Source organism: Grampus griseus, assembly GCF_964374135.1.
Source record: "Grampus griseus genome assembly, chromosome: 5".
In the NCBI taxonomy this organism is placed as follows: domain Eukaryota; kingdom Metazoa; phylum Chordata; class Mammalia; order Artiodactyla; family Delphinidae; genus Grampus; species Grampus griseus.
Window position 1 is genome coordinate 97,697,567 of NC_138998.1, and position 26,998 is coordinate 97,724,564.

The 26,998-nt window shown below is 39.9% G+C and overlaps 1 protein-coding gene across 7 annotated transcripts in view; it reads right to left on the reverse strand.

Moving 5' to 3' along the window:
• ST3GAL6 (ST3 beta-galactoside alpha-2,3-sialyltransferase 6) overlaps nucleotides 1–26,998 on the reverse strand; it is a 79,095-nt gene that overhangs the window by 35,954 nt on the left and 16,143 nt on the right. For 4 of the 7 annotated variants that reach the window (XR_014296752.1, XR_014296753.1, XM_082654497.1 and 1 more), the window contains exon 2: nucleotides 1,707–1,806. Coding sequence is in view for 5 of the 7 variants with exons in the window: in XM_082654497.1 (XP_082510623.1) it covers nucleotides 1,707–1,795 (89 nt within the window). In the remaining 2 variants the exon portion in view is untranslated. Of the gene's footprint in view, nucleotides 1–1,706; nucleotides 1,807–17,394; nucleotides 17,463–23,498; nucleotides 23,661–26,998 lie in introns of all 7 variants that reach the window. The other 3 variants (XM_082654499.1, XM_082654498.1, XM_082654501.1) reach the window with 3 other exon arrangements.

Sequence of the window (26,998 nt, forward strand, 5' to 3'; positions counted from 1 at the left end):
AAACTTAATGCTACGAAACATTTTATATGCACCTTTGAGTAGGCAATTTAATCTAGATTATCTAATGTTCCTCCCATGATAACTAATCTGTTTTTAGTATCAGCAACATTTGGCAAGTTTATTTTTTAGATATAAACTGTGGTTCATCTGTTCACTTTTCTAGAAAAAAATCATTCTCATGAGAAAAAGCATAAATTAACAAGAAATGAGAGTGACTCGATTTGCTTTTAGAAAAAGAAATGCTTAATCAGCTATCCTGTATTTGGACTTATTCAGGTGTTAAGAAATTTAGGGAGGTATAAATGGTTGAATGACCACAGTGCTCTTTTTTTGTTGCTGTTAATCTAACAGACCAGCCTTAACTGTGGGCCTGAATCCTAAAAGGACAGTTGCCACAGTGGGAGGCAAGGAAATGTTTGGCTGGCAGATGAGCACCAGTGATAGCCAAATGGAGGGACATACTTGCATGGTCAGTTTATTCTCTAATTCCAATAAGTTCTTTGCTTTCAGAAGCAAGAAAACATTTCCTCTCCCCTCCCCCTCCCCCACCCCCTTTTTTTAAACATACCACAAGGAGAGTACAGACAGTTGTGCTACCTCAAACCCTTCGTGACACTTGTAGAAATCAGATTTTAGATTAGACAGAATCATTTTTTTAATCTCTTGATTTGTTTTCCTTTGGTTCGAAAAGTTGTGTTATACTCAGTCGACTCTAGCAAAATTTTGTATGTGGTAGCATAGCTTTAATTTATCCTATTACAATGCTGTTCTGAATTTTCTTTTGGTTTTTAAAAAAACAAAACCTGTTGCTTAGAAGCCATGAACCATTTTACTTTACTTCAACTTGTCAAAATGTCCTTGTTTGAAAAAATGAACATTTGGGTTCACTCAGGAAATGCATGTCAGGAAGCTTGTATTATAAGTTGACGAGTTGTGATGTATCAGTAACTGCTGTTACTCCTTTTTCAAAGAAATATAATTGATTTTGAAGTTTTCTAGATTGTCACATGCTTTGTGACGAATGCAAGGAAATCAAGTCCTGTGTGGTATTTATTCTAGTCATTTCTATTCAGGCTATAAACTGTAGCTAATTTTTTATTTGCAATTAATTCATTCAAACTAAGTACTTTTCAAAATAGGAAAAAAAAAGGAAAAATGATAAAAAATCTTATTATAGAAGTTTTCTCTTTAATAAAACTACCTGTGCTTCTTCAAATTTTATATGTGACATTTCAAGTCGAAGTCATTTCAAATTGCACATACATCATTATTCACCAAATATTTTTAAACAAAAGGAACCATATGTAGTGTCTACATTTTATCAACAGTCTCTTATCCAAGCATTTTAGACTCTAAGAATCAAGTGCCACTGACTCTAAGAATTACTCCATCAATTCAAAAAGATGAATTATATAAATAAGAATGTGATGCCCCAAAGACGGTCAACACCACTGCTTCACTGAAAAGTCAATAAAAAGATGTTGCTGTTTATCAATATTTAAACTGTTAGATGTAATGTATAAGATACTAGAATGGTAAAACTCCAATTTATAATGGAAAAGCTAGAAAAGGTTCAAAGTGTTACAGGGTTTGTTTTTTGTTTGTTTGTTTTTTGTTTTTTTTAATAGGTCCCTCTAATACCATTTGCAGGTCTATGTGAAACACCAGTTTGGTAGTCATTTTTAAACAGCAAAAATAAAACTTACCCATAGGCATTTGTTCCCCACAATATACAATGCAGCACATAATAGAGGAAGACAGCACTCAGGAAGATGGCCACAAGGTACCCTCTCATGGCTGGCCCACCTGAAACACAGGGGATGAAGGCCAAGGGAAAGACAAGATCGTTATACAGGTGATTTACACAATGGCTTACATACAAGCATTAGTGAATAAACATATAGAGAGAAGAGTATAAGAAACTGACATCAGCCTGTTATTTTGGAAACACCTACTAAATTTTCAGAAGGTGAATATTTTTTCTGTCTCTCCTCATCCTCTTTAATCAACACAACATGATTCATGTTTAGACCAATACTTTCCCATGTTAGATAGGAAAAAAATTCATTCAGAACAAAATTTTACACATCTATTTCAAATCCAAAACTTTTTTCAGAAATATTAAAAAATACCTATTTTCTCTATCTCAAGAGAAAATGAATATATGCCTTAAGATGTAAACAAACATTTTGTTTTGTCATTGCTCGAAATGACTTTTAAATGCTATTTATGCTAAAAGTCATTTTCTCATTTTAAAAAACTGGGGGAAGAAAGCTACTAAAAAATATTTCCGACAACCTCAATTTTTTTTTTTAATTAACTAATTAATTAATTTATTTTTGTCTGCTTTGGGTCTTCATTGCTGCTCACGGGCTTTCCCTAGCTGCAGTGCGCGGGCTTCTCACTGCAGTGGCTTCTCTTGTTGCCGAGCATGGGCTCTAGGCATGCAGGCTTCAGTAGTTGTGGTGCGTGGTCTCAGTAGTTGTCTCACGGGCTCTAGAGCACAGGCTCAGTAGTTGTCGTGCACAGGCTTAGTTGCTCCGTGACATGTGGGATCTTCCCGGACCAGGGCTCAAACCCATGTCCCCTGCATTGGCAGCTGGATTCTTAACCACTGTGCCACCAGGGAAGTTCTCCCACATCCTCACTTTTTACACACTTTTAGATGCACCATATCACAGCACAGGTAAATTTAGCTAATTATTTGCTTGTTTTTATACTAAATGGACAGTATAGTTCACTGCACATTTATAGATAGACACAAACCTGGACACCATCCTCTCTAGAGTACAAATGCAAAAAACAAAAAAAAGCCCTTTACAAAATATATTTTTTATAGCCTAAAACATTTTTAGTTCCCACTTCTGCTTCAAAGGCAGAAATGAGTATGTCCTCACTTCTACATGTAATGAAATGCAAAAGACAAATTTAATATATGTTTCTATACTAGATCTTCTATTTCAATGCATGTTGCTTAAACAGATATACTATTTCTTTGCATCTCTTATCAAGTTGCTGGTCCATCTAGATACTTGAATGTACCACTCGGCTCACTCCTGTCCGTCTCTATTAACCTCAATTGGGGCCATGCAGTGTCGAACGTGTGAGTCTGGTTAGATTCTATTTTTTTTTTTTAATTTTATTGAAGTAGAGTTGATTGGTTAGATTCTTAAAGAGCTCCATTGCCTTCTTAAGTATAATCTACTAAACATAAATGAAGCTGTTGTGGATCATGTGAGGTCATCGTAACAAAGGTAATAATCGTTCTGGGCTCCATTAGGGTTGAGACCCTCTGGAGCTAATGAGGGTGTGGGGCTGTTTGGAGTTGACCCTAAACTGTAGGGATTATCCCATGCAGATTGCTGAGCACACCTCCCTTGGTGTCAGCTGTTGCTTCTCACTGCAATTAAGGCAGCCACCACCCCCATGTGCCACTATTATAAATTAATTAGAAATGAAGACTGTCAAGAGGAAGCAAATGAACGTGTTAAATGAGCAAATTTTAGTTTACACATACTTCTAATTTAGCAGACATAATCCCCGTGAAGAGTCAACACTGGTTAGAAATCAGAAGACAGGAATCATGGCCCAACTCCACATAATTCCTGGCTTGGAGGGAGGCCTTAGGTAAATCAGTCTCCCTTTTTCCAACCTGACTGTTCTCACACGTTCAGGAGTGAGAGCACACAGCCAACCTCTTTGGGCTGTTAGAGTGGCCAAAATGATGGGCGTTTGGCATAACCTAGGACACAAAAATATGTGCTGAATAAGTTCGTATATTTTATGGTTGTTTGTTTTCTAAAGCTAAAGCCAGCTGTGCTTTTTTCCTATACAATAAAATGCATGGGTTTTGAGAAAACCAAAGGGAAACTTGGCCTGCCCTTAATGTAGCCTGTGCAGTATTCTTACTGGTCTGACAGAAAGAGTCAGTTGGGTGTGGCTGTGGCGGAAAGGCCACTTCCTCTGCTGGCAAAGGGAGTAAACATGGAAAGGACTCGTAGATCACCTCAGGCCTGTGCTTCCCTTTCCACCTTATTCTGTCTTCCTTGCCCATCTGCAATGTATGTCTTGATGTATTGTGCATTATTTTAGAAATCACCTTAAATTCTTGGTAAAAAGCAAGAAACAAATTGCATGATCATTAGTGGGTAAAGAAAAAGTATGGTTCTGTGCTTCTTGAGAAATAATTGGTAAAATCCAAGTAATGGAAAGAATTAAGGTTTGGGACGATCAGAGTAAAAGTCTAAGACAGTGAGGCATGGGAGATGCTGGACACATCACTGAACTGGTTAATTGAGGAAACAAAGACAGCGAGATAGCTAGCCCAGAGCCCGGCCCCTATGACATGTTCAACAAATGCTAGCTCTGCTTCCTCCCCTTCACGTGTGAGAGAAGTGCTAATAATTAAACACTTTGGCCAGAGGCCACGAGTCACGATTCATGATGGCAGGACATAGGGAGCTGGTGTGGCCTGGCCTTGGCTCATTCAGCCCTTTGACTGAACTGGCCTCTGCAAAACGTTTTTTGTTTTTCTCATTCATGTGTCACACAAACATGAATGTAGGATAAATATAAAAGACTCCAAAGAACACAATGGAATTCTTTCTATACTGTGACTCAGCTTAACATACACTATAATTAAGCCTCTTGTTGTACATTGGACAGCCTCAGATATCAGGGGTGTTCAGAAACTCTGGAAGTTCTAGAATCCACAAGTTAGACTTGGACAGAGAAAGTTTTAGAAATTACTGATACCAGGCTTAAGACTGTCCTGGAAGACATTTAACCATGGGCCAAAACAGTCACCAAACAATCTGCTTAAATCCTCAGACTAAATATTTAAAACTCCACCCAGAGTAACATCAGTTTTGCAAACACCCAACAAGGATGCCACTTATCAGTATCAGCAATTTTTTTAAAACATATTTACATCTAAGGTAAGATAGCATATGAAAGCCTAGAGAAAGAACTCAGTATTTACAGTTCAATTTGCTTATCTGTCCCTCAAAACATATTCTTTGGGAAATTTATATATCACTTTACAGAGCAGGAAAGCATGGGTAAGCGAGATGTTGTTTTTTTCCTCAGCAGTTTGTGGTTTAGCTGAAGACAAAGAAGTGTGAGAAAACATTTTTTTGCTTCAAAAAGTAAAATGAGGGCTTCCCTGGTAGCACAGTGGTTTAGAGTCCGCCTGCCGATGCAGGGGACATGGGTCTGTGCCCCGGTCCGGGAGGATCCCACATGCCGCGGAGCGGCTGGGCCCGTGAGCCATGGCCGCTGGGCCTGCGCGTCCGGAGCCTGGGCTCCGCAACGGCAGAGGCCACAACAGTGAGAGGCCCGCGTACCGAAAAAACAAAAAAAAAGTAAAATGAACCTACTCGTGAAGAGCTACTGCATACGCCACCTGAGAAAAATTTTGGAAGCTTTACCACTCTCTCACATGTCATGGGCAATTCAAAGCAACCATATTCAAGTTGCAAAGCAAACTGGGGCCGGCCAGGATATCCTTGTGATAAACACGTAGAGGCCCTCCGCTCGCTCACAGCAAAAACTCCCACAAATAAATGAATTCTCTAATTATAAGTCTATAAATGAAACAACCATTTTGCTTTGAGCAAAAGACTCAAAGGAATACCAGTAAGAATTTAACAGAGAGTGCCTGCTTTAAGGGGAGGAAAAAAAAAAGTCCCTTCAATATAGCTTCAGTTACCAAAACAAACAAGTTTCAAGATCTTGACATTAAACAACACATATCAGCTTCTTGGCTGCAGATGCTACTAAGACCAGAGTCCCTAAAACATCCTTCACGAAGTTTAAGCCATAAAGCAATTATTCACCGAAAGTGTGAGTAGAGGGTGTCAAGGGAGAGCAGGAATCATTGGCAGAGATCAAATGTTTATTTCTTCCCCAATTATGATACATAACCCAATAGATGAATAATCTGCATACGCCAAAGTGAGCTCAATCTTGGCAACAGGTTTTCCTTTTCTTTAATAATAACAGTATATTCTATAAGTTCATAAAATGCTTGTATGTCCATCACTTCATTTAAGGCTCAAAACAAGCTTGATAAACAGATGTGCAAGAGTCTGTCATACAGAGTGAAGTCAGTCAGAAAGAGAAAAACAAATACCGTATGCTAACACATATATATGGAATCTAAAAAAAAAAGAGTGGTTCTGAAGAACCTAGGGGCAGGACAGGAATAAAGACACAGACATAGAGAATGGACTTGAGGACACGGGGAGGGGAAAGGGTAAGCTGGGACGAACTGAGAGAGTGGCATGGACATATATACACTACCAAATGTAAAATAAATAGCTAGTGGGAAGCAGCTGCATAGCACAGGGAGATCAGCTCGGTGCTTTGTGACCGCCTAGAGGGGTGGGATAGAGAGGGTGGGAGGGAGATGCAAGAGGGAAGAGATATGGGGACATATGTATATGTAGAGCTGATTCACTTTGTTATACAGCAGCAAATAACACAACAATGTAAAGCAATTATACTCCAATAAAGATGTTAAAAAAAGAAAAAAAAAAACAGATGTGCAGGCATCATCTTCTTGATGAATGAGGGAAATGAAAGTTTCTGCAATTCAGTGAGTTGTCCCGGCTCACACAGTTTAAGAGACAGAAACAGACTTAAGTCTGACCATTTCTTTCTCACAGTTCTACTCCTGGTGTCATCCTGTCTATCAAGACAAAATACATGAGGGGAACCCAAAAGAGAAAATTCTAATTGACAACTTCCTGACAGTGCGCTGTTGATGGGCAGAGTTCCGAAAGGGCAAACACAGACATGGGTTGCAGGGAGAGGGCTGCAGGGCAGGGTTCCCCAAAGTGACATGGCAGCTCCAAGGGCCAGCACCAGCCGAGGGCTTGTTAACATGCACGTTCCTGAGCCCCTACTTCATCTGAGTCTCTAGGGCTTGGAAAAGTGTATTGAAACAAGAACACTCCAGTCTGATTCTTACGCCGACCCAAACTACAGTTTGAGAATCACTGCTCTAGGATTCTCAAGAGAACCATGGAGGAATGTACTGAAATACGGAGACCGTAACAGATGTTACAATAATGACCCCACTCCATGAGAGCAGGATTTGTCAATCATTTTATTTGCATTTATTTATCTACTTCTAACAATACATGTCACACAGAAGATGTTAAGTGGATAATCGTTGAACGTAGTTACAGATCTCATAACTAGATGCTTTGTATTGATTTTTTATCCAAAATGCCTACCACATGGTAATGCCTAATGAATAATGGCTAATTAGAATCATTAAGATATTGCAGTGCTTAGCATTTTTCAAGGCCCCCGACAGATGCTTTCGGTGTATTATCTCATGTAATCCTCACAACCACCCTGTGAGGGAAATAGTAAACTTACAATTCCCATTTCACAGAGGAGAAAACTGAAGCTCTGAGAGGAATATTAACTTACCTGAGATAATAAATTGCAGAACAGACTCAAACCCGTGTCTATCAGATCAGAGTCCACACACTGTACTGCTGTTCTCCAGATGTGAGCTTTCACAGATTGGTGCAAGGTCCAGCCTTCGGATAACAGACTAAACATGACAGAATGTCTCATCTGCCCATCCTACCAGCTCCCTAAGCGGTATCAATTCTAGGAATTGATGAAATGGAGATAAAGTTTATAGTCACAGACTGCTGAAATAACACCCTATTACTCACAACCTTGTTCTTCCCTACCCTATTTTGGATTTCAGTAAATCCATTTTTTTTTTTCCTCCATAGTTCTATTGAGTGTCCTGGAGCAGTGATGCTCAAACTTCAGTACGCTTAAGAATCAAACTGGAGGATTCCTATTTCAAAGCACATTCTTGAGCCCCAGGGCAACCATAATAGCATTGCTTATAAAAACAAAACAAAAACCCTATGGAATGACACTTGAAAATGGTCAGATTCTTATTTTTAGACTCTCTAATGCTTTTTCAAACCTAAAGAGGCTTGTTTTTCCAACAACCAGTTAGAAAAAAGCATATTCAGCAATAATTCTAGAAACATCATTCTATTCTCTAAGCACAAAAACCCGGTGGGTATCTCAGTCAGTATCACATGACTCCAAGGAAGAAACATGCTTCCACACACATGGTTCCAGACGGACCCAGCCTGCCCGGCCTCTCTCCCCCCAGTGACCTCTAGGCTCAGCTGCAGACACACCCCGGTGCCCATCTGTAGGCTCAGCTCCACCCCAACCTCTGAGCCTGATCCTGGCCCAAAGGAAAGGGAGCCTGAGAAGCCTCCAGCGGCAGCTCAACAGTTTGGTCAGGTTCCTACTGATCCCACACTTGGACATGTCATTCACCTGGCCTGAATTCCCGTTGCCGGGTCCCTGAATTACATCCTAGTTTTCCAAGGTCTTCATTCTTCTCTCTCTCAGCTACCCCAGCAGCTCAGCAATCAAACATCCAATTCTAAGTAACTAGGATCCTACACCATGTACTCATCCACTCTATCCCTTGATACCCTCTGCTTCCCCAGTGACAGAGGTCTTGCTCTGCTGCTGTTCGGTCTCCTCTCTCATCCAGCATACCTCTGCTCAAAAAAAATACTCGATAACTTGCATCTTTGTGCAAAATAGACAAGGACACCCAATCTGGCTCCACACAGCCCTGTGGGCACATAGCTTGGCATGGGCAGGATTTCAACCACAACTTTCCTCTCAGCCAGGTGCCCCTGTTCAAGGTTCACCTCCACAATCTTACCAGGTGGCCCTGCTCTCAGCCTGTGTCCATTCAACCCTGGGAGAGACTCTTCTTCATTCAGGTCTCCACCAGACCTCAGCTCACACTGACACATACCCGAGACTGTCTGAACTTGGCAACAGATCTTACATCCTGCCTTCCTTCCTCTTCGTATTTACTGCTCAGCGTATGACTCTTCTCTGCAATCACATGCCCCTGTGAGCATGAACTGCAGCTCTACCTACGCATTAATGTCTAAGTCTCTTAGTCCAGACCCACGGGTCCCCTAAGCCTTCTAGATCTAGCCATCTCCATAGAGCCCAAACCTTAAAGAAGACACATAGGACCTGGCAGCAATGGATGGAAAGGCCTCAGTTCTCTTTAAGTCAGTTATTACCCCTTTTTCAAGTAATGATCCTTATCATTAATGGTATGATCCAAATGTGTCCAGAAGCCTCATTTATATACTAAGGACCTCCACCCTCTGGTACTGATGATCATATAAATAATAGCACACTTTATTAAGTACCTACAAAATGCCCAGCACTGCACTAAGCCCTTTTCACATACGATGATGAAAACAGGGGTGCTATCATCCCCACTCAAGAGATCTTTCTGGGTTTTTATATTGTATATTATGGGAAACTTCTAAATTGTACATTCTGGAGAACTATAATCACTGTATTTTTTAACTATAACAGCATGAACTTAATATAGTTACTTAATACCCTGTTAAGCAAGGGAATGATACACATTAAAGTAGGCATGGATTAAAATATACTTAGAAACATTAAAATACAAAAGAAAAAACAGTTCATTTCACAATTAAAGAGATAAATCTTAAGGAATTAGTAGTCTGGTTGATCAGATTTCTACTAGAAGGACCTGAAAATTCTCAAGAGGCCAAAATTTAAAAATAAAAATAGCACATATAAAATTCAGTATGCAATATTACACCACCTAAAAAAGCTAAATTTAAATCTGAAGTTCTGAGCTACTGTTATTTAATACAAATTAAGGGGAAAAAATCTGCTATTACTGAGTAAATTAATAGAAAATTATAATTTGATTTACATACCTCCTCCCTGGAAAAGCTATTAGTATAGTTTCAACAAATTGGACCAACTGTATACATTCTGGCTGATTTCTAAATACATAGTCTTTTCCTTTCTGCATAGCGGAAGGAGAATATGCATAGTTTTCTTTCTCTCTTCTTCCCCCCAATTCTTCTGCTATACCATGCTATGCAGCTAGTTCCTATACGTATACACACATCTCCTCTTTCAGTCTTTCAAGAAAGCCAGTGCTTGGCTCTACCCACCACCAGTCCCCCACCATCAAGAAGCTTGCACAAGCCTCTTAGATAGCCTCACCCACCAGAGGGAAAACAGCAGAAGCGAGAAGAACTACAATTCTGCAGCCTGTGGAACGAAAACCACATTCACAGAAAGACAGACAAAATATATAGGCAGAGGCCTATGTACCAGATGAAGGGACAAGATAAAACCCCAGAAAAACAACTAAATGAAGTGGAGACAGGGAAAAGGGATTCAGAATAATGATAGTGAAGATGATCCAAGACCTCGGAAAAAGAATGGAGGCAAAGATTGAGAAGATACAAGAAATGTTTAACAAACACCTAGAAGAATTAAAGAACAAACAGAAATGAATAATACAATGACTGAAATGAAAAATACAGTAGAAGGAATCAATAGCAGAATAACTGAGACAGAAGAACAGATAAGTGACCCAGAAGACAGAATGGTGGAATTCACTGCCGTGGAACAGAAAAAAGAATGAAAAGAAGACAGCCTAAGAGACCTCTGGGACAACATTAAACACACCAACGATCGCATTATAGGGGTCCCAGAAGGAGAAGAGACAGAGAAAGGACCCAAGAAAATATTTGAAGAGATTATAGTCAAAAACTTCCCTAACATGGGAAAGGAAATAGCCACCCAATTCCAGGAAGCACAGAGTCCCAGGCAGGATAAACCCAAGGAGAAACATGCCAAGACACATAGTAATCAAACTGAAAAAATTAAAGACAAAGAAAAATTATTGAAAGCAACAAGGGAAAAATGACAAACAGCATACAAGGGAACTCCCATAAGGTTAACAACTGATTTCTCAGCAGAAACTCTACAAGCCAGAAGGGAGTGGCATGATATATTTAAAGTGATGAAAGGGAAGAACCTACAGCCAAGATTACTCTACCCGGCAAGGATCTCATTCAGATTCCACGGATAAATCAAAAGCTTTAAAGAAAAGCAAAAGCTAAGAGAATTCAGCACCACCAAACCAGCTCTACAACAAATGCTAAAGGAACTTCTCTAAGTGGGAAACACAAGAGAAGAAAAGGACCTACAAAAAAACAAACCCATAACAATTAAGAAAATGGTCATAGGAACATACATATCGATAATTACCTTAAACGTAAATGGATTAAATGCTCCAACCAAAAGACACAGGCTCGCTGAATGGATACAAAAACAAGGCCCATATATATGCTGTCTACAAGACACCCACTTCAGACCTAGGGACACATACAGACTGAAAGTGAGGGGATGGAAAAAGATATTCCATGCAAAGGGAAACCAAAAGAAAGCTGGAGTAGCAATACTCATATCAGATAACATTGACTTTAAAATAAAGAATGTTACAAGAGACAGGAAGGACACTACATAATGATCAAGGGATCAATCCAAGAAGAAGATATAACAATTATACATATATATGCACCCAACATAGGAGCACCTCAATACATAAGGCAACTGCTAACAGCTATAATAGAGGAAATCGACAGTAACACAAAAATAGTGGGTGACTTTAACACCTCAAGGCAACTGCTAACGGCTATAAGAGGAAATCGACAGTAACACAATAATAGTGGGTGACTTTAACACCTCACTTACACCAATGGACAGATCATCCAGACAGAAAATTAATAAGGAAACACAAGTTTTAAATGATACAATAGACCAGATAGATTTAATTGATATTTATAGGACATTCCACCCAAAAACAATAGATTACACTTTCTTCTCAAGTGCACATGGAACATTCTCCAAGAGAGATCACATCTTGGGTCACAAACCAAGCCTTGTTAAATTTAGGAAAACTGAAATTATATCAAGCATCTTTTCTGACCACAACGTTAAAAGATTAGAAATCAATTACAGGGAAAAAAACGTAAAAAGCACAAACACACGGAGGCTAAACAATATGTTACTAAATAGCCAAGAGATCATTGAAGAAATCAAAGGGGAAATCAGAAAATACCTAGAGACAAATGACAACGAAAACAAAATGATCCAAAACCTATGGGACGGAGCAAAAGCAGTTCTAAGAGGGTAGTTTACAGCAATATAATCCCACCTCAAAAAACAAGAAAAATCTCAAATAAACAATCTAACCTTACACCTAAAGGAACTAGAGAAAGAAGAACAAACAAACCCAAAGTTAGTAGAAGGAAAGAAATCATAAAGATCAGAGCAGAAATAAATGAAATAGAAATAAAGAAAACAATAGCAAAGATCAATAAAACGAAAAGCTGGTTCTTTGAGAAGATAAACAAAAATTAGCCAGACTCATCAAGAAAAAGAAGAAGAGGACTCAAATCAGTAAAATCAGAAATGAAAAAGAAGTAACAAGGGACACCGCAGAAATACAAAGCATAAGAGACTACTACAAGCAACTCTATGCCAATAAAATGGACAACCTGGAAGAAATAGACAAATACTTCGAAAGGTATAACCTTCCAAGACTGAACCAGGAAAAAACAGAAAATATGAACAGACCAATCACAAGTAATGAAATTGAAACTATGATTAAAAATCTTCCAACAGGGACTTCCCTGGAGGTGCAGTGGTTAAGAATCTGCCTGCCAATACAGGGGACACAGGTTCGATCCCTGGTCTGAGAAGATCCCACGTGCTGCAGAGCAACTAGCCTATGTGCCACAACTACTGAGCCTGCGCTCTACAGCCCACAAGCCACAAATACTGAAGCATGTGCGCCTACAGCCCGCACTCCGCAACTAGAGAAGCCACTGCAATGAGAAGCCCATGCACCACAAGGAAGAGTAGCCCCTGCTCGCCACAACTAGAGAAAGCCTGTGCGCAGCAACAAAGACCCAACGCAGCCAAAAATAAATAAATTTTTTTTAATTTATTAAAAAAAAAAATCTTCCAACAAACAAAAGTCCAGGACCGGATGCCTTCACAGGTTAATTCTATCCAACATTTAGAGAAGAGCTAACACCCATCCTTCTCAAACTCTTCCAAAAAATTGCAGAGGAAGGAATACTCCCAAACTCATTCTACGAGGCCACCATCATCCTGATACCAAAACCAGACAGAGATACTACAAAAAAAGAAAATTACTTACCAATATTACTGATGAGTATAGATGCAAAAATCCTCAACAAAATAATAGCAAACAGAATCCAACAACACATTAAAAGGATCATACCCCATGATCAAGTGGGATTTATCCCAGGGAGGCAAGGATTCTTCAATATACACAAATCAATCAATGTGATACACCATATTAACAAACTGAACAATAAAAACCATATGATCATCTCAATAGATGCAGAAAATGCTTTTTGACAAAATTCAACACCCATTTATGATAAAAACTCTCCAGAAAGTGGGCATGGAGGGAACCTACCTCAACATAATAAAGGCCATATATGACAAACCCACAGCAAACATCATTCTCAGTGGTGAAAAACTGAAAGCATTTCCTCTGCGATCAGGAACAAGACAAGGATGTCCACTCTCACCACTATTAATCAACATAGGTTTGGAAATCCTAGACACAGCAGCCAGAGAAGAAAAAGAAATGAAAGGAGTACAAATTGGAAAAGAAAAAGTAAAACTGTCACTGTCTGCAGATGGCATGATACTATACATAGAGAATCCTAAAGATGCCACCAGAAAACTACTAGAGCTAACCAATGAATTTGGTAGGGTTGCAGGATACAAAACTAATGCACAGAAATCTCTTGCATTCCTATACACTAACAATGAAAGATCAGAAAGAGAAATTAAGGAAACAATCCCATTCACCACTGCAACAAAACAAATAAAATACCTAGGAATAAACCTACCTAAGGAGGTAAAAGACCTGTACTCAGAAAAATATAAGACACTCATGAAAGAAATCAAAGATGACACAAACAGATGGAGAGATATACCATGTTCTTGGATTGGAAGAATCAACATTGTGAATATGACTATACTACCCAAAGCAATCTACAGATTCAATGCAATCCCTATCAAATAACCAGTGGCATTTTTTACAGAACTAGAATAAAAAATCTTAAAATTTGTATGGAGACATAAAAGGACCCGAATAGCCAAAGCAATCTTGAGGGAAGAAAACAGAGCTGGAGGAATCAGACTCCCTGACTTCATACTATACTACAAAGCTACAGTAATCAAAACAATACAGTACTGGCACAAAAACAGAAAGGTAGATCAATGGAACAGGATAGAAAGCCCAGAGATAAACCCACACACCTATGGTCAACTAATCTACAACGAAGGAGGTATGGCTATACAATGGAGAAAAGACAGTCTCTCCAATAAGTGGTGCTGGGAAAACTGGACAGCTACATGTAAAAGAATGAAATTACAACACTCCCTAACACCATACACAAAAACAAACTCCAAATGGATTAGAGACCTAAATGTAAGACCGGACACTATAAAACTCTTAGAGGAAAACATAGGAAGAACACTGCTTGACATCAATCACAGCAAGATCTTTTTTGATCCACCTCCTAGAGTAATGGAAATCAAAACAAAAATAAACAAATGGGAACTAATGAAACTTAAAAGCTTTTGCAAAGCAAAGGAAGCTACAAACAAGACAAAAAGGCAACTCTCAGAATGGGAGAAAATATTTGCAAACGAATCAATGGACAAAGGATTAATCTCCAAAATATATAAACAGCTCATGCAGCTCAATATTTAAGAAACAAACAACCCAATCAAAAAATGGGCAGAAGACCTAAATAGACATTTCTCCAAAGAAGACATACAGATGGCCAAGAAGCACATGAAAAGCTGCTCAACATTACTAATTATTAGAGAAATGCAAATCAAAACTACAATGAGGGGGCTTCCCTGGTGGCGCAGTGGTTGAGAATCTGCCTGCCAATGCAGGGGACACGGGTTCGAGCCCTGGTCTGGGAAAATTCCACATGCCACGGAGCAACTAGGCCCATGAGCCACAACTACTGAGCCTGCTCGTCTGGAACTTGCGCTCCGCAACAAGAGAGGCCACGACACTGAGAGGCCCGCGCACCGTGAGGAAGAGTGGTCCCCACTCGCAGCAACTGGAGAAAGCCCTCACACAGAAATGAAGACCCAACACAGCCCAAAATTAATTAATTAATTAATTAAAAAAAAAAAAACTACAATGAGGTATCGCCTCACACCAGTTAGAATGGGCATCATGAGAAAATCTACAAACAACAAATGCTGGAGAGGGTGTGGAGAAAAGGGAACCCTCCTGCAATGTCGGTGGGAATGTAAACTGATACAGCCACTATGGAGAACAGTATGGAGGTTCTTTAAAAAACTAAGAATAGAATTACCATATGACCCAGCAATCCCACTACTGGGCATATCCCCAGAGAAAACCATAATTCAAAAAGACACATGCACCCCAATATTCACTGCAGCACTATTTACAATACCCAGGACATGGAAGCAACCTAAATGCCCATTGAAAGACGCATGGATAAAGAAGATGTGGTACATATTTACAATGGAATATTACTCAGCCATAAAAAGGAACGAAATTGAGTCATTTGTAGAGATGTGTATGGACATAGAGAAAGACTGTCATACAGAGTGAAGCAAGTCAGAAAGAGAAAAACAAATATTATATATTAACACATGTATGTGGAATATAGAAAAATGGTACAGATGAACCAGTTTGCAAGGCAAAAATAGAGACACAGATGTAGAGAACAAACGTATGGACACCAAGGGGGGAAAGTGGCAGTGGGGAGTGGTGGTGGTGATGTGATGAATTGGGCGATTGAGATTGACATGTATACACTGATGTGTATAAAACAGATAACTAATAAGAACCTGCTGTATAAAAACTAAATAAATAAAATTTAAAAAATAAAGAAAAGAAAGCCAATGCTTTTCCCAGAGCTCATCCTTAGCATATGTAGACAGATCTTTTCAGCTAATAAAAGCTAAGCTGTCACTGCCAAAGCAGATGACCAAATCCTGCCCCCAAAATTGGGTATGCTCACTGCAAAGAATATAAAAAGAAGAGAAATGATGTTTCAGCAGAATTTTGTTCCTTAATAGTGCAGCAGGACAGACTAAAATCATTCAGCTAATAGCACACTATATTAGATGTTAAAAATAAATGAACTGAAGTTCCTGTTTTCAAGATCTCTCCCTTTAGCCTCAGCTTCGTTGAAAATACATAAAGAAGCTTTTAAGGGAACTTCTTATGGTCCTACTGTTTATTCATATTTTCTCTCAGAGACCCATTTCTTTTCCCAGGGTGGAAATTTTCTCTATTTCTTATATTAATGCCCTATTGATAAGATAGACTCTAAAGAGTAATAGATATTGTTAACAGGTTAATGACGGTGGCCAATTTTTAAAATTAACTGTGGAACATCCCTGATGGCGCAGTGGTTGAGAGTCTGCCTGCCAGTGCAGGGGACACAGGTTTGATCCCCGCTTTGGGAATATTCCACATGCCGTGGAGCAACCGGGTCCGTGAGCCACAACTACTAAGCCCGCATGCTACAACTACTGAAGTCCACGTGCCTAGAGCCTGTGCTCTGCAACGAGAAGTCACCACAATGAGAAGCCCGCGCACCGCAGTGAAGGGTAGCTCCGCTCACCACAACTAGAGAAAGCCCGCGCGCAGCAATGAAGACCCAAAGCAGCCAAAAATAAATAAACTTTTAAAAAATTAATTAAATTAAAATTAACTGCATAGGGGGAAGAAAATTATAATAAAACCCACCACTTTTAAGTGCACAATTTCATGAGTTTTGACAAATCTGTAAGGTTGTGTAACAATCACCAAAATCATACTAAACATTTCCAACAAGCCTGGAAGTTCCTGTGTTGTCCCTCTTTGCAGCCAACTCTCTTCCCCTAGTTCCTGGCCCCTGATCTGTTTATCACTATAGTTCTGCTTTCTCTAAAGGTTCATATAAATGGAATCATACAGTATGTATCTTATTTCTGGCTTATTTATATTAGTATGATGCTTTTGAAAAAAATTGTTCATGTTGTTACTTCTACCAGGAATTCATGCCTTTTTCCTTTTTATTACTGTGGGCAAAAAAAGAAAAAGAAAAATAGGTTGCCTACCATTTCAGCAAACAGCAATGTTGCCCACCAGCAAACCATCAGCCACTGCAGCCACCGCCCCCCCCCAACACCCCCAGTCCCCCAACAGTGCACCCTGAGGTGGAGAAAAACAGGATATGGGCCCTAGACAGTTAAGATGTATATCAAAGGAATAATTTCAATGAGTCCAGACTTTGCATCTTCCCACACATAGAAAAGTACTAAAATCATTAACTTGAGATGTCTGTTTTTTAGCAGTAATCTTTTGATGTTCAACTACATCTGTATGTTTGTTTCAGCAAAAACTCCTCTATATCCTGGTTTCTCCCTTACCTCTTTGGAACAGGTCCTCAGAGCTATCTAAGGTGTTGTCTCTCAGGTTGGAGTCCTCAGAAAGGGCACTGAATAAAAAAACATAATTCTCAGCTTCTAAGTTGTGCACTTTTTAAAATCAGTTGACATTGCTAAGTAGTATTCCATTGTATGGCTACACCACGATCACAATTTGTTTATCAATTCACCAGTTAATAAACATTTGGTTACTTTTTAGTTTTAGTTATTATAAGTACAGCTACTGAAACCAAGCAGGGCCCTATGGAGCCCCTGGGCATGGAAGCATTTCTGTGTCCCCTGTTCCTTGTTTGCAGGGAACAGACTCTAGCCTCCATGACCTTCCCTGAGTTCCTAAGGGTAGATTCCAACAGTTGCTAATCAGGGAAGGAAGGGGATGCAGAGTCAAGGGAGGAACAGTCAAGAAACAGTGGTGCAGCCTGCTTGGAGCAGAGTCCTGGTTCTGCCTCAAGGGACACACATAACAATATCTTTAAGCTCTTCTGTAGAACTAAAACACCCACAAAATGCAAGATGTTCCAGAGAGATCACAGTTTGATAACCTCAAAGCTCATCAGAAGACCATATGAGGCTAGATTAAAGGAGTATAGGACCTGCACACACCCTGATCCTTATCAGCAACCCCACCCTTGAACTACTGCTATAGAACTCCTCACCAAATCCTCCCAGGTGGGGACCAGCCTTCTGTGTTCCCCTCTGCCTGGCAAAGCAATAAAGCTATTCTTTTTTATTTCACCCAAAATGTCTCCAAGATTCAATTTGGCACCAGAGCACAGAGGCCGAGATTTTGGCATCACTACATTGAAAATTCAAGCACAATACTTTGGGTAGGCATGTGTTTTCACGGGTCGTATAGTAAATGTATTTTTAACTTTATATGAAAATTTTATATTACATTCCGGTGCCTATTTCTGAATAACAGATTTGCTTCAATTGCTCAGTTAAAAGGAAAAATCCCCTATCTGTAACAATTCAAATTATTGACACCACTGAATAATACAGATCACTGACAGGGGTAAGAATGGATTAATCTATTACTACTGAGCATTCATTAAGCACGTGCACTCTATTTTAAAGACACGGCAAACAGAGCTCACAGTCTGGTGAAGGAAGTTACACTGTTCCAGGATGACTATGATTATCTGTTGTGGGAAGTAAAATTAAATATTTTAGACCCCTGCTCCTCAGAGTGTGGTCCACAAACCAGCAGTATTGAAACCAAGCCCAACCCTGTGGGTCCCTCCCTGGTACAAAACCTTCCTGTGTCCCCCATTTCTTGTTTGTAGGAAATAGGCTTCATTCTGCCTCCTAGACCTTCCCTGAGTTCCAAAGGGCAGATTCAAACAGTTGCTAATTAGGGAAGGGAGGGGATGCAGAAACAAGGGAGGAGAATAGTGCAGCCTTGGGGCAGGGTCCTGGTTCCTCCTCAAGGAATATACACAACAATATATCTTTGAATTCTTCTGCAGGAACTAAGGCCCCCACCCAGGTGGAGGATGGTAGCTTCAGGCTGAGCACAAGAGTCCTGGAGCACCACCCTGTTACCTCACCAACCAATCAGAAGAAATTCACACACCCTGCAGCCCTCACCCCAAATTTTGCCTATTAAAAACTTCTCCCCAAAAACCACTGGAGAGTTCGGGGTTTTTGAACACAAGGACCTGTTCTCCTTGCTTGGCCCTGCAATAAAACTTCCTCTGCTCCAAACTCTGACACTTCGGTTTATTTGGCCTCACAGTGCGTTAGGCACAAGAACTTGCATTTGGTAACAGTATTGGCATCACCTGGGAACTTGGTAGAGCTGCAGAATCTCAGCTCCACCCCTTGACCTACTGAGTCAAATGTGCATTTTAACAAGATCCCCAGGTGACCTGTGTGTTTGAGAAGCACTGCTGGAGAAGGTCAGAAGAAAGAGGAATCATAGCCCATGGAGAGGATCAGGGCTCCACAAAAAACAGTTGTTGAGAGGAACTGAAAGCTCATTCTAAGTTCCATGCTACCTCTTTTAAGAGTCTTTTGGGCTTGACTTTTTAAAATTTCCAATCAACAAAATTTTCCCTGAACAAACTAGTGAGACTCTCTTTGAAAATAAGTGGCTTTGAGAAAAATTTCCATCATCATTCTAGGGGATATTTGTGGTCTCTCTGTAAATTCCCTGGATATTTTCATTCCTGTATTGTTTACAGCCTTATCCTTTCACCTTCCATCTACTACCAGTATCACCACTGCTATTTTTGAGAGAAAATATACAGATTACATCTACGTGACACACACTTCATCCTGCATCGCCTTCTGATTCACCTAAAAGGGCCAACTGAATCACCACTCACTCACAACAACATTTCCCATTATCGCTATTCACACCTGGGACCCAGGAATTACAGATCTTAGAGCTGGAAAGACTGCAAGAGTTCAGGGCATTTAGACAGAGTAAGGTCTTATGTCACCACGTTACAAAAGGAGCAGACAGGATTTAGAAAAAAGTAAAAACTTGCCAAAGGTGACCTCACTCATAAGTAGCAGAGCTGGCAGTGCAGGAGAACATTTTTACGTGGATTTTCCTCCAGCATGATTCCAGGCTCATCATGGGTACACAACAATAACCCACTAGTCTTCATTTCATTCCAATCCTCTCTAATCTCTATGGTTTTCAATTCCTGAAACACCCCTCGGGTGGCACTGCGTCTCACTACTGCTGCCTGAGCTTCTAAATCTTTCTCTTCCTCCTTGGCACACCTAAATACAGGTGTTCTCAAGCTCTTATCTTTTTTTTTTTTTTGCGGTACGCGGGCCTCTCACTGTTGTGGCCTCTCCCATTGCAGAGCCCAGGCTCCGGACGCGCAGGCTCAGCGGCCATGGCTCACGGGCCCAGCCGCTCGGTGGCATGTGGGATCTTCCCAGACCGGGGCACGGACCCGTGTCCCCTGCATCGGCAGGCGGACTCTCAACCACTGCGCCACCAGGGAAGCCCTCAAGCTCTTATCTTAATCCTATTTCCTAAACCCATGTTGTCATTACTTCTCAGCTACTAGCAATGATCTCTAATCTATCTTCCGTTTAAATCAGCCCATGTGCTGCACTGGCATAAACTCCTCAAAGCAAGCCCAGCTCTCATTTTGTCATCCACTCCACAGGAAAACCTTCAGTGTTATCCCATTGTCTGCCAAATACACATAAAATCACTTAGCCTGGCATTTAAGACTTCTTTAATTTGGCCCTTCTATCTTCCTTCTCATCTTCTTCATGTAATTTCTTCTCTGCAGGTAGCAGCGCAATTAGGTGTTAAGGTTGTCTGCTTGGCAATCAGACACCATGGGTTTGAGTCTCAGCTTTACCTCTGTCTAGACGTATGACCCTAGGAAGTTTCTTAACCTCTTTATACCTCACCTGTAAAATGGGAATAAAGATAGTACCTAATAGAGCTATTTAGGTTGTAAATATAAAGCACTTAGAAAAATGTCTGGCACATGGTAAGGACTCTCCTAATCTTGTTTTTAATTCTTCTTTTAAAACTAATAAAGTATAAGCTGCCCATACACCAAGGCTTCAATAAAAGACTAAATTCAGGGGACTTCCCTGGTGGCGCAGTGGTTAAGAATCTGCCTGCCAATGCAGCGGACATGGGTTCGAGCCTTGGTCCAGGAAGATCCCATATGCTGCAGAGCAACTAAGCTGGTGTGCCACAACTACTGAGCCTGCGCTGTGAGACACAACTACTGAGCCCACGTGCCTAGAGCCCGTGCTCTGCAACAAGAGAAGCCACCGCAATGAGAAGCCCGCACACTGCAACCAAGAGTAGCCCCTGCTCACCATGACTAGAAAAAGCCCGTGTGCAGCAATGAAGACCCAACGCAGCCAAAAATAAATAAATAAATTTATTTTAAAAAAAAACAAAACTAACTTCATAACATCCTGGTAAAGATACTGAAGAATTCATGACAGTGTACAATAAGAGCCAAAAAAAAAAAAAAAAAAATTAAGCTTCCATTACTATGCTAGCTATTATTTCTCCACATTTATTTAAACATTTCAAAGTATCTGTGATAGGAAGGCTTACCCATCTGCTTCTAAATGTAAAACAAAAGGCATTCAAGATAATAGTAATTCATTAGCAAAACTCATCTTAGACCCTATTTCTGGCTATAGAAGCCATACCTTCCTATGCTTTTCATAATAAAACTGCTCTGAGTCCTAGTAAAACCAAACAACCTAGGTTTGTAATCAGCATATCAAATTTATGTCTTGAAGCAAGAAAGAAAATCAAGAACTTTACAAATAATCTGAGTTGGCAATTAGTTTTCACCTTACACTCTGATTTGGATCCATTAAAATGTTGAGAAGGGGCTTCCCTAGTGGCGCAGTGGTTGAGAGTCCGCCTGCCGATGCAGGGGACACAGGTTCATGCCCCGGTCCGGGAGGATCCCACATGCCGCAGAGCGGCTGGGCCCGTGAGCCACGGCCGCTGGGCCTGCGCGTCCGGAGCCTGTGCTCCACAACGGGAGAGGCCACAGCAGCAGGCCACGTGCCGCAAAAAAAAAAAAAAAAAAAAATGTTGAGAAGGATTCAAATATGGTACTCTAGGCTCAGAAGCAAATGCCAGGGTCAGTCAGCAACACCTAACAAGTAAACGATGAAGAGTTGAATACCTGTTAGCCCTAGACTAGAGAATGGAGGAAGAAGAAAAAACAGTGCAACAGACGGCAATACAACTAGCTTAAATTTTCTGAACACTTATGTGACGAAACTTTTCTAAATGCTCTTGGTATATAATTCTTTTAATCCTCAAAATGATCCCTTAAGAAAGGTCATTCCTATCATACAGATGAAGACACTAAAGCACAAAGAAGTTATAATGTACCCAAGGATACCCAAGTAGTAAGTGGTGGAGCTGGGATTTGAACCCAGGCACATACCAGAATCCATGCTCTTCACCATTAGGTTATAAGGACTCAAAATATTTCCATATTCTTGACGCAAGGAGATGTATAGATTGACAGGAAAGGCAGTTCCAGAAATCTCCAAGATGATTATAGCCCAGATTTCCTTCGATTAAGATGTTTCTGGCAGTAAGAAACCTGAAGATCCAGCCTTACATTCAGCCTACATTCACAGTGCTCAAAAGTTCTGCAAGACCAGTGCCTCAGGACACTAGGGAAGGACTTTGAATCCACTCATAATCTTGGTATGAACAATGAAGAGCTCAAGAGATTCCCAAGGACTAAATCCCAAAACCACTGTAAATGCCCAGATGTACCAGTAGTACTAAAGCATAATACTGTAAGTCAATAAGTGTCCTTCATAAAATGATTTCCAAACAAAGCAGTTGCTAGTAGTAACTAGTAGTAACTGCCAGTAGTAACTACTAGTAGTTACTACTAGCAGTTACTACTAGTAGTTACTACTAGCAGTTACTACTAGCAGTAGCTAGCAGTAACAAATTTGCTGGTAGAATAACTGTTCTCTGATGAACCTCAACAAATCAGAAAGGCTATGGATTCATGGGTAAAAACACAGAGCTAATTCCTAGAAGACATTTGAGCTCCAGAGCTTTCTCAGAATGAATTTATAAATAGGTGTAAATCTGTACATGGGATTCCAGGCATAGTAAGGAGACTATACACACAAATTATATTAAGGTACTTCAATGAAATTATTACTAATTGTAGCATTAAAGACAGAGAGGGAACTAGAGTTCATTCTAACAACGCTGGTTAACAGCACTTGCTACAATAGTTGTGATGCATGTAATGTTCTAGTTGTAACTTCAGTTTACTTACTCTTTCACTTCCATGTTGGTTTAGAACAGTCCCAAAAAGGCCCATTTAGACTGAGAATGAAAATAATAATTAAAACTTTCATAGCTCAATTTTGGGATATGCTAAAGAGTCACTGGTTACCTAATATGTAGTTTCATAGGCCCTCTGGTTACCTGTTAAACTAGTAAGAGATAAATTAACAGGCAGCTGTATACAAAGAAGGAGAGGGTAAAGTCACCTGCCAGAGGGAAACACTGTATAAAAATATTTCAAGTGTTCCAACTTAACAGCTAGGAAGTCCGAGAAGACAGTCCTGTTGCCTTTGCTTACCTACTCTTTTAGGGGTCTGTTCCCAAAGGCCCTCTGTCCCCTGAGGATGTAGAATGTGGTAAGGGTGCCGGAGGCCCAGGAGGCTGCTGCTAAATTCTTGGAGCCCCTCCACTAGAAATTATCCAAGACAAAAAGGTCGTGCTGCTTCTTCACTTGTAAGTGCTGAAATAAAACACAAAGGTAGCATGCTTATAAGGATGGATGCTTATAAGGATGGTTCGGCTACCCGAGAAAAATCTTAAGCCATTAAAACAAACTTTGAATGAAAATACTGCTTTAGTAAACTCACTACTGGCCCGTCCCAAAATGCTCTGCAGGGTGATGTAATTACCAAAAACAAAACAAAAACAAAAATCCAACAGCAAAACCCGCTGCATATATTACATGACTGTAGCCCATGACTGGTTATGCACGCGATCCAGCTTAGTCTCCTTGAAAAAAATAACATATCCAGCTCAATTAATCCAGAGCAACCCGGTAATGAAAGAACCATCTGTCTTCTTTTTCAGCTTCTCTCCACACGTACACACAGCTTTATTGTTCAATGCAGAGGTGAGAGAAGGAGCTGCTGGAAAACCTTCTGCAGAGGAAAGGGAGGGAGGGAGACAGGCGAATGTGGAGGAAGGTCAAGAAGAACAAAAATATCCAGAAGGAAGTGAGGGGAAAGGAAGTGTGGGAAGTTAGAACAGCAACTACTTTAACAATGTGCCATGGGCTACCTTCTCCAAAAAATTTTGAAAAAAAAATCTCAAATGCTCCTGCTGTAGCTTTTCCTACACAAGACTAAATAATCCTGATACAAAAACAAACAAAACAAACAAAACTGCATGCTCTGTATATCTTGGGTTAGTAGAAAGTGTCATTTTTAAAAAAAATTTTAGGAAACAAATATCAAAAAACAAAACCAACAAAAATATGGCAAATATTTTATTTCAGAACCCATTGATGAACTGATGTCCTACAATAAGAAAGTGATTATGCTTAATTAAGAAAATCATAGATCGGGCTTCCCTGGTGGCGCAGTGGTTGGGAGTCCACCTGCCGATGCGGGGGACGCAGGTTCGTGCCCCGATCCGGGAGGATCCCACGTGCCACGGAGCGGCTGGGACCGTGAGCCATGGCCGCTAGGCCTGCGCGTCCGGGGCCTGTGCTCCGCAGCGGGAGAGGCTACAACAGTGAGAGGCCCACATACCAGAAAAAAAAAAAAAAAGAAATCAGTTGATGTGCTGAATTGTGGATTACAGGGGACTTTTTTTCTTGAAAGTTTAAAATTTATGGAGAAACAGAAAATGCTTATTTTCATATATCTCTATATGCATATATATCTATATGCAGCATATATCTGTATATGCTGACTGACTCCGGCATTTGAAGTGCTAAGCAGTTGGTGCATTTAGAAACCAGAAGAAAGGCAAAGCGGTGCTCTTTAGTGGCAATTATTATAATTAGAAGTCTCCACCACAAGACAGAATTTTGAACCTAAGGAAATTATGGGTCATGATAAAGTTGAGCCTCAAAATCATTCTCCCTAAACGTATAGGAAGTACAACCCCTGGGTTCCTATGATCTTCAACCTACTACTAGCTACTACCAGCTGGAGTAAAGGAGCAATCACAAATTTGAAATAGAAAGGTTAGTAAAGAAACCCCAAACAATGTCACACCAGGAACAACTAGAGGGATGGGGATTTAGTTACACCTGGAGAAGCTTAAATCAAGGAAGGAAAACAAAAATGGCTACTCTCATGTCTGTATGGCCTTCATGAAAAAGAGGCGTTAGCCTGGTACTGAATGCTGCAGGTACTCCAACCCTGATGTGGGGGCAGATGATTAGTAGGTAAAGTAGTTATTAGCAGAATTGTGCAGGCACACACCTTCAAATTAAAAATAAAAAGGGTGTATGGTGGTATCTTCCAGTACCCCCCAGGTGAAACTTTTGAACAATAACTAATTTTGTCCAATTTTAAAGAATACATGTTTCATTTCAATTAAAAAAGGATTAAAAAATGATGTTTTTACTCCAAGCTTGGTAAATAACTGAAGCCAAATAAGCGTGTCCTAATGAATGAATGAGTATATGCTCAGCATTAAAAATGCAGTGACTTATGATTTCAGTATACAATAGTTAACAGAGAAGTAGGATAAGACAAAACATGGCTATAAAGTAATTTTTCCCAGTGATTTGTGTTACAAAATCATTTGCCTCCAAAGGTGGTGAGGGTAGACTCCTAAGGCTACATTTGTAGTCTTCTTTTTCAACGTAGGGCCTTGCATTATTTTCCTAGCCCTGAAATTTCACCTCCCCATCACCCCATCTGGGTCAAAAAATTCTTTCAATGCTTTGAAAGTTTCTTTCTTGTTCATATTTTGCTCAGCTCCCTACTTATCTCATAAATTTGGGCTTTTAATCAGTTCAAAATTCTGTGTGATGTCTTTCCTGGGGAAATATGCTAATATCTGAACACACAGACCTTCCTCAAATTTTAAAGCCTTCTTAGGTTTCTCTCCCAGAGTAAATAAACCCACAACTAAGAAGGAACCAGTTTCCTGTCTTTCCTCCTACTCTGTAAGTTCTCCTTCCAAAGGGTTTACTGTTTTATAGTTTGCTTAAAAGTTATAAGTAACATTCCATCTGACTTACAAAAGCCCTTTTTTTCAAGCTACTTATTACATCAGTTTATTCTGAATGAACCTAGCTTATTCTGCTCCTTGAGACGTATCATTTCCTGTTTGTTAGTTACTCTTTTGCTACTTTTAAAAGAAAAAAGTCAGTTAGCTTGAGGGTAAAGGATCAGATGAGCATGTATCAAATCTTAAGATTAAAGCAGTTGGAAATGTTCCTGCTTTCCACAGTAAATGAAAGTATGTGATGATACTTATGTTACTATCCATCAGATGACCCTCCAAAGTCAAATTACAAATATGATGCAAATCTTAATTTGGGGTATCTTATAATTATTATTACAAATAAACCAGTACATGTGATACATATTTTTTTATTAAATCATATAGTCCTAGATTTACTTCCGAATACCAGCTAAATTAATCCTCTAGGCAAAGGGAGTCAATTCATTTCCTAGTAAAATTAACTCTGAAAGTTTTTACCTCTACTATAACTTTGCTGATTTAGTCAATAATTAATTTCCTAATGCCAGCCCTTGTCATAGGCACTGAAGATACAGAAGTGAAGAAGAAAAACAGTCTACAATCCAGGAAAAGAACCAGAAATTAGCAAGTAGTTTTATTAATATTAAGTAATAGTACTTAGAGTTATTACTATATAAGTAAGTATTAAATTACAATTGTGGTCTGACAAGAAACTGACCCAGGTGGGGAAGGACAGGGAGCTTCTCCGAGGAATTTGAGAAAATTCACAGAGAACTCCTCTGAGAAGGAGTTAACCAGAAGAAATCAGGGTGGATATGAAAAGCATCCCAGTCGGAGGAAACAGCATTTGCGAAGATTCTGAAGTGAAAATGAAAACAGTTCACCAGAAGAATT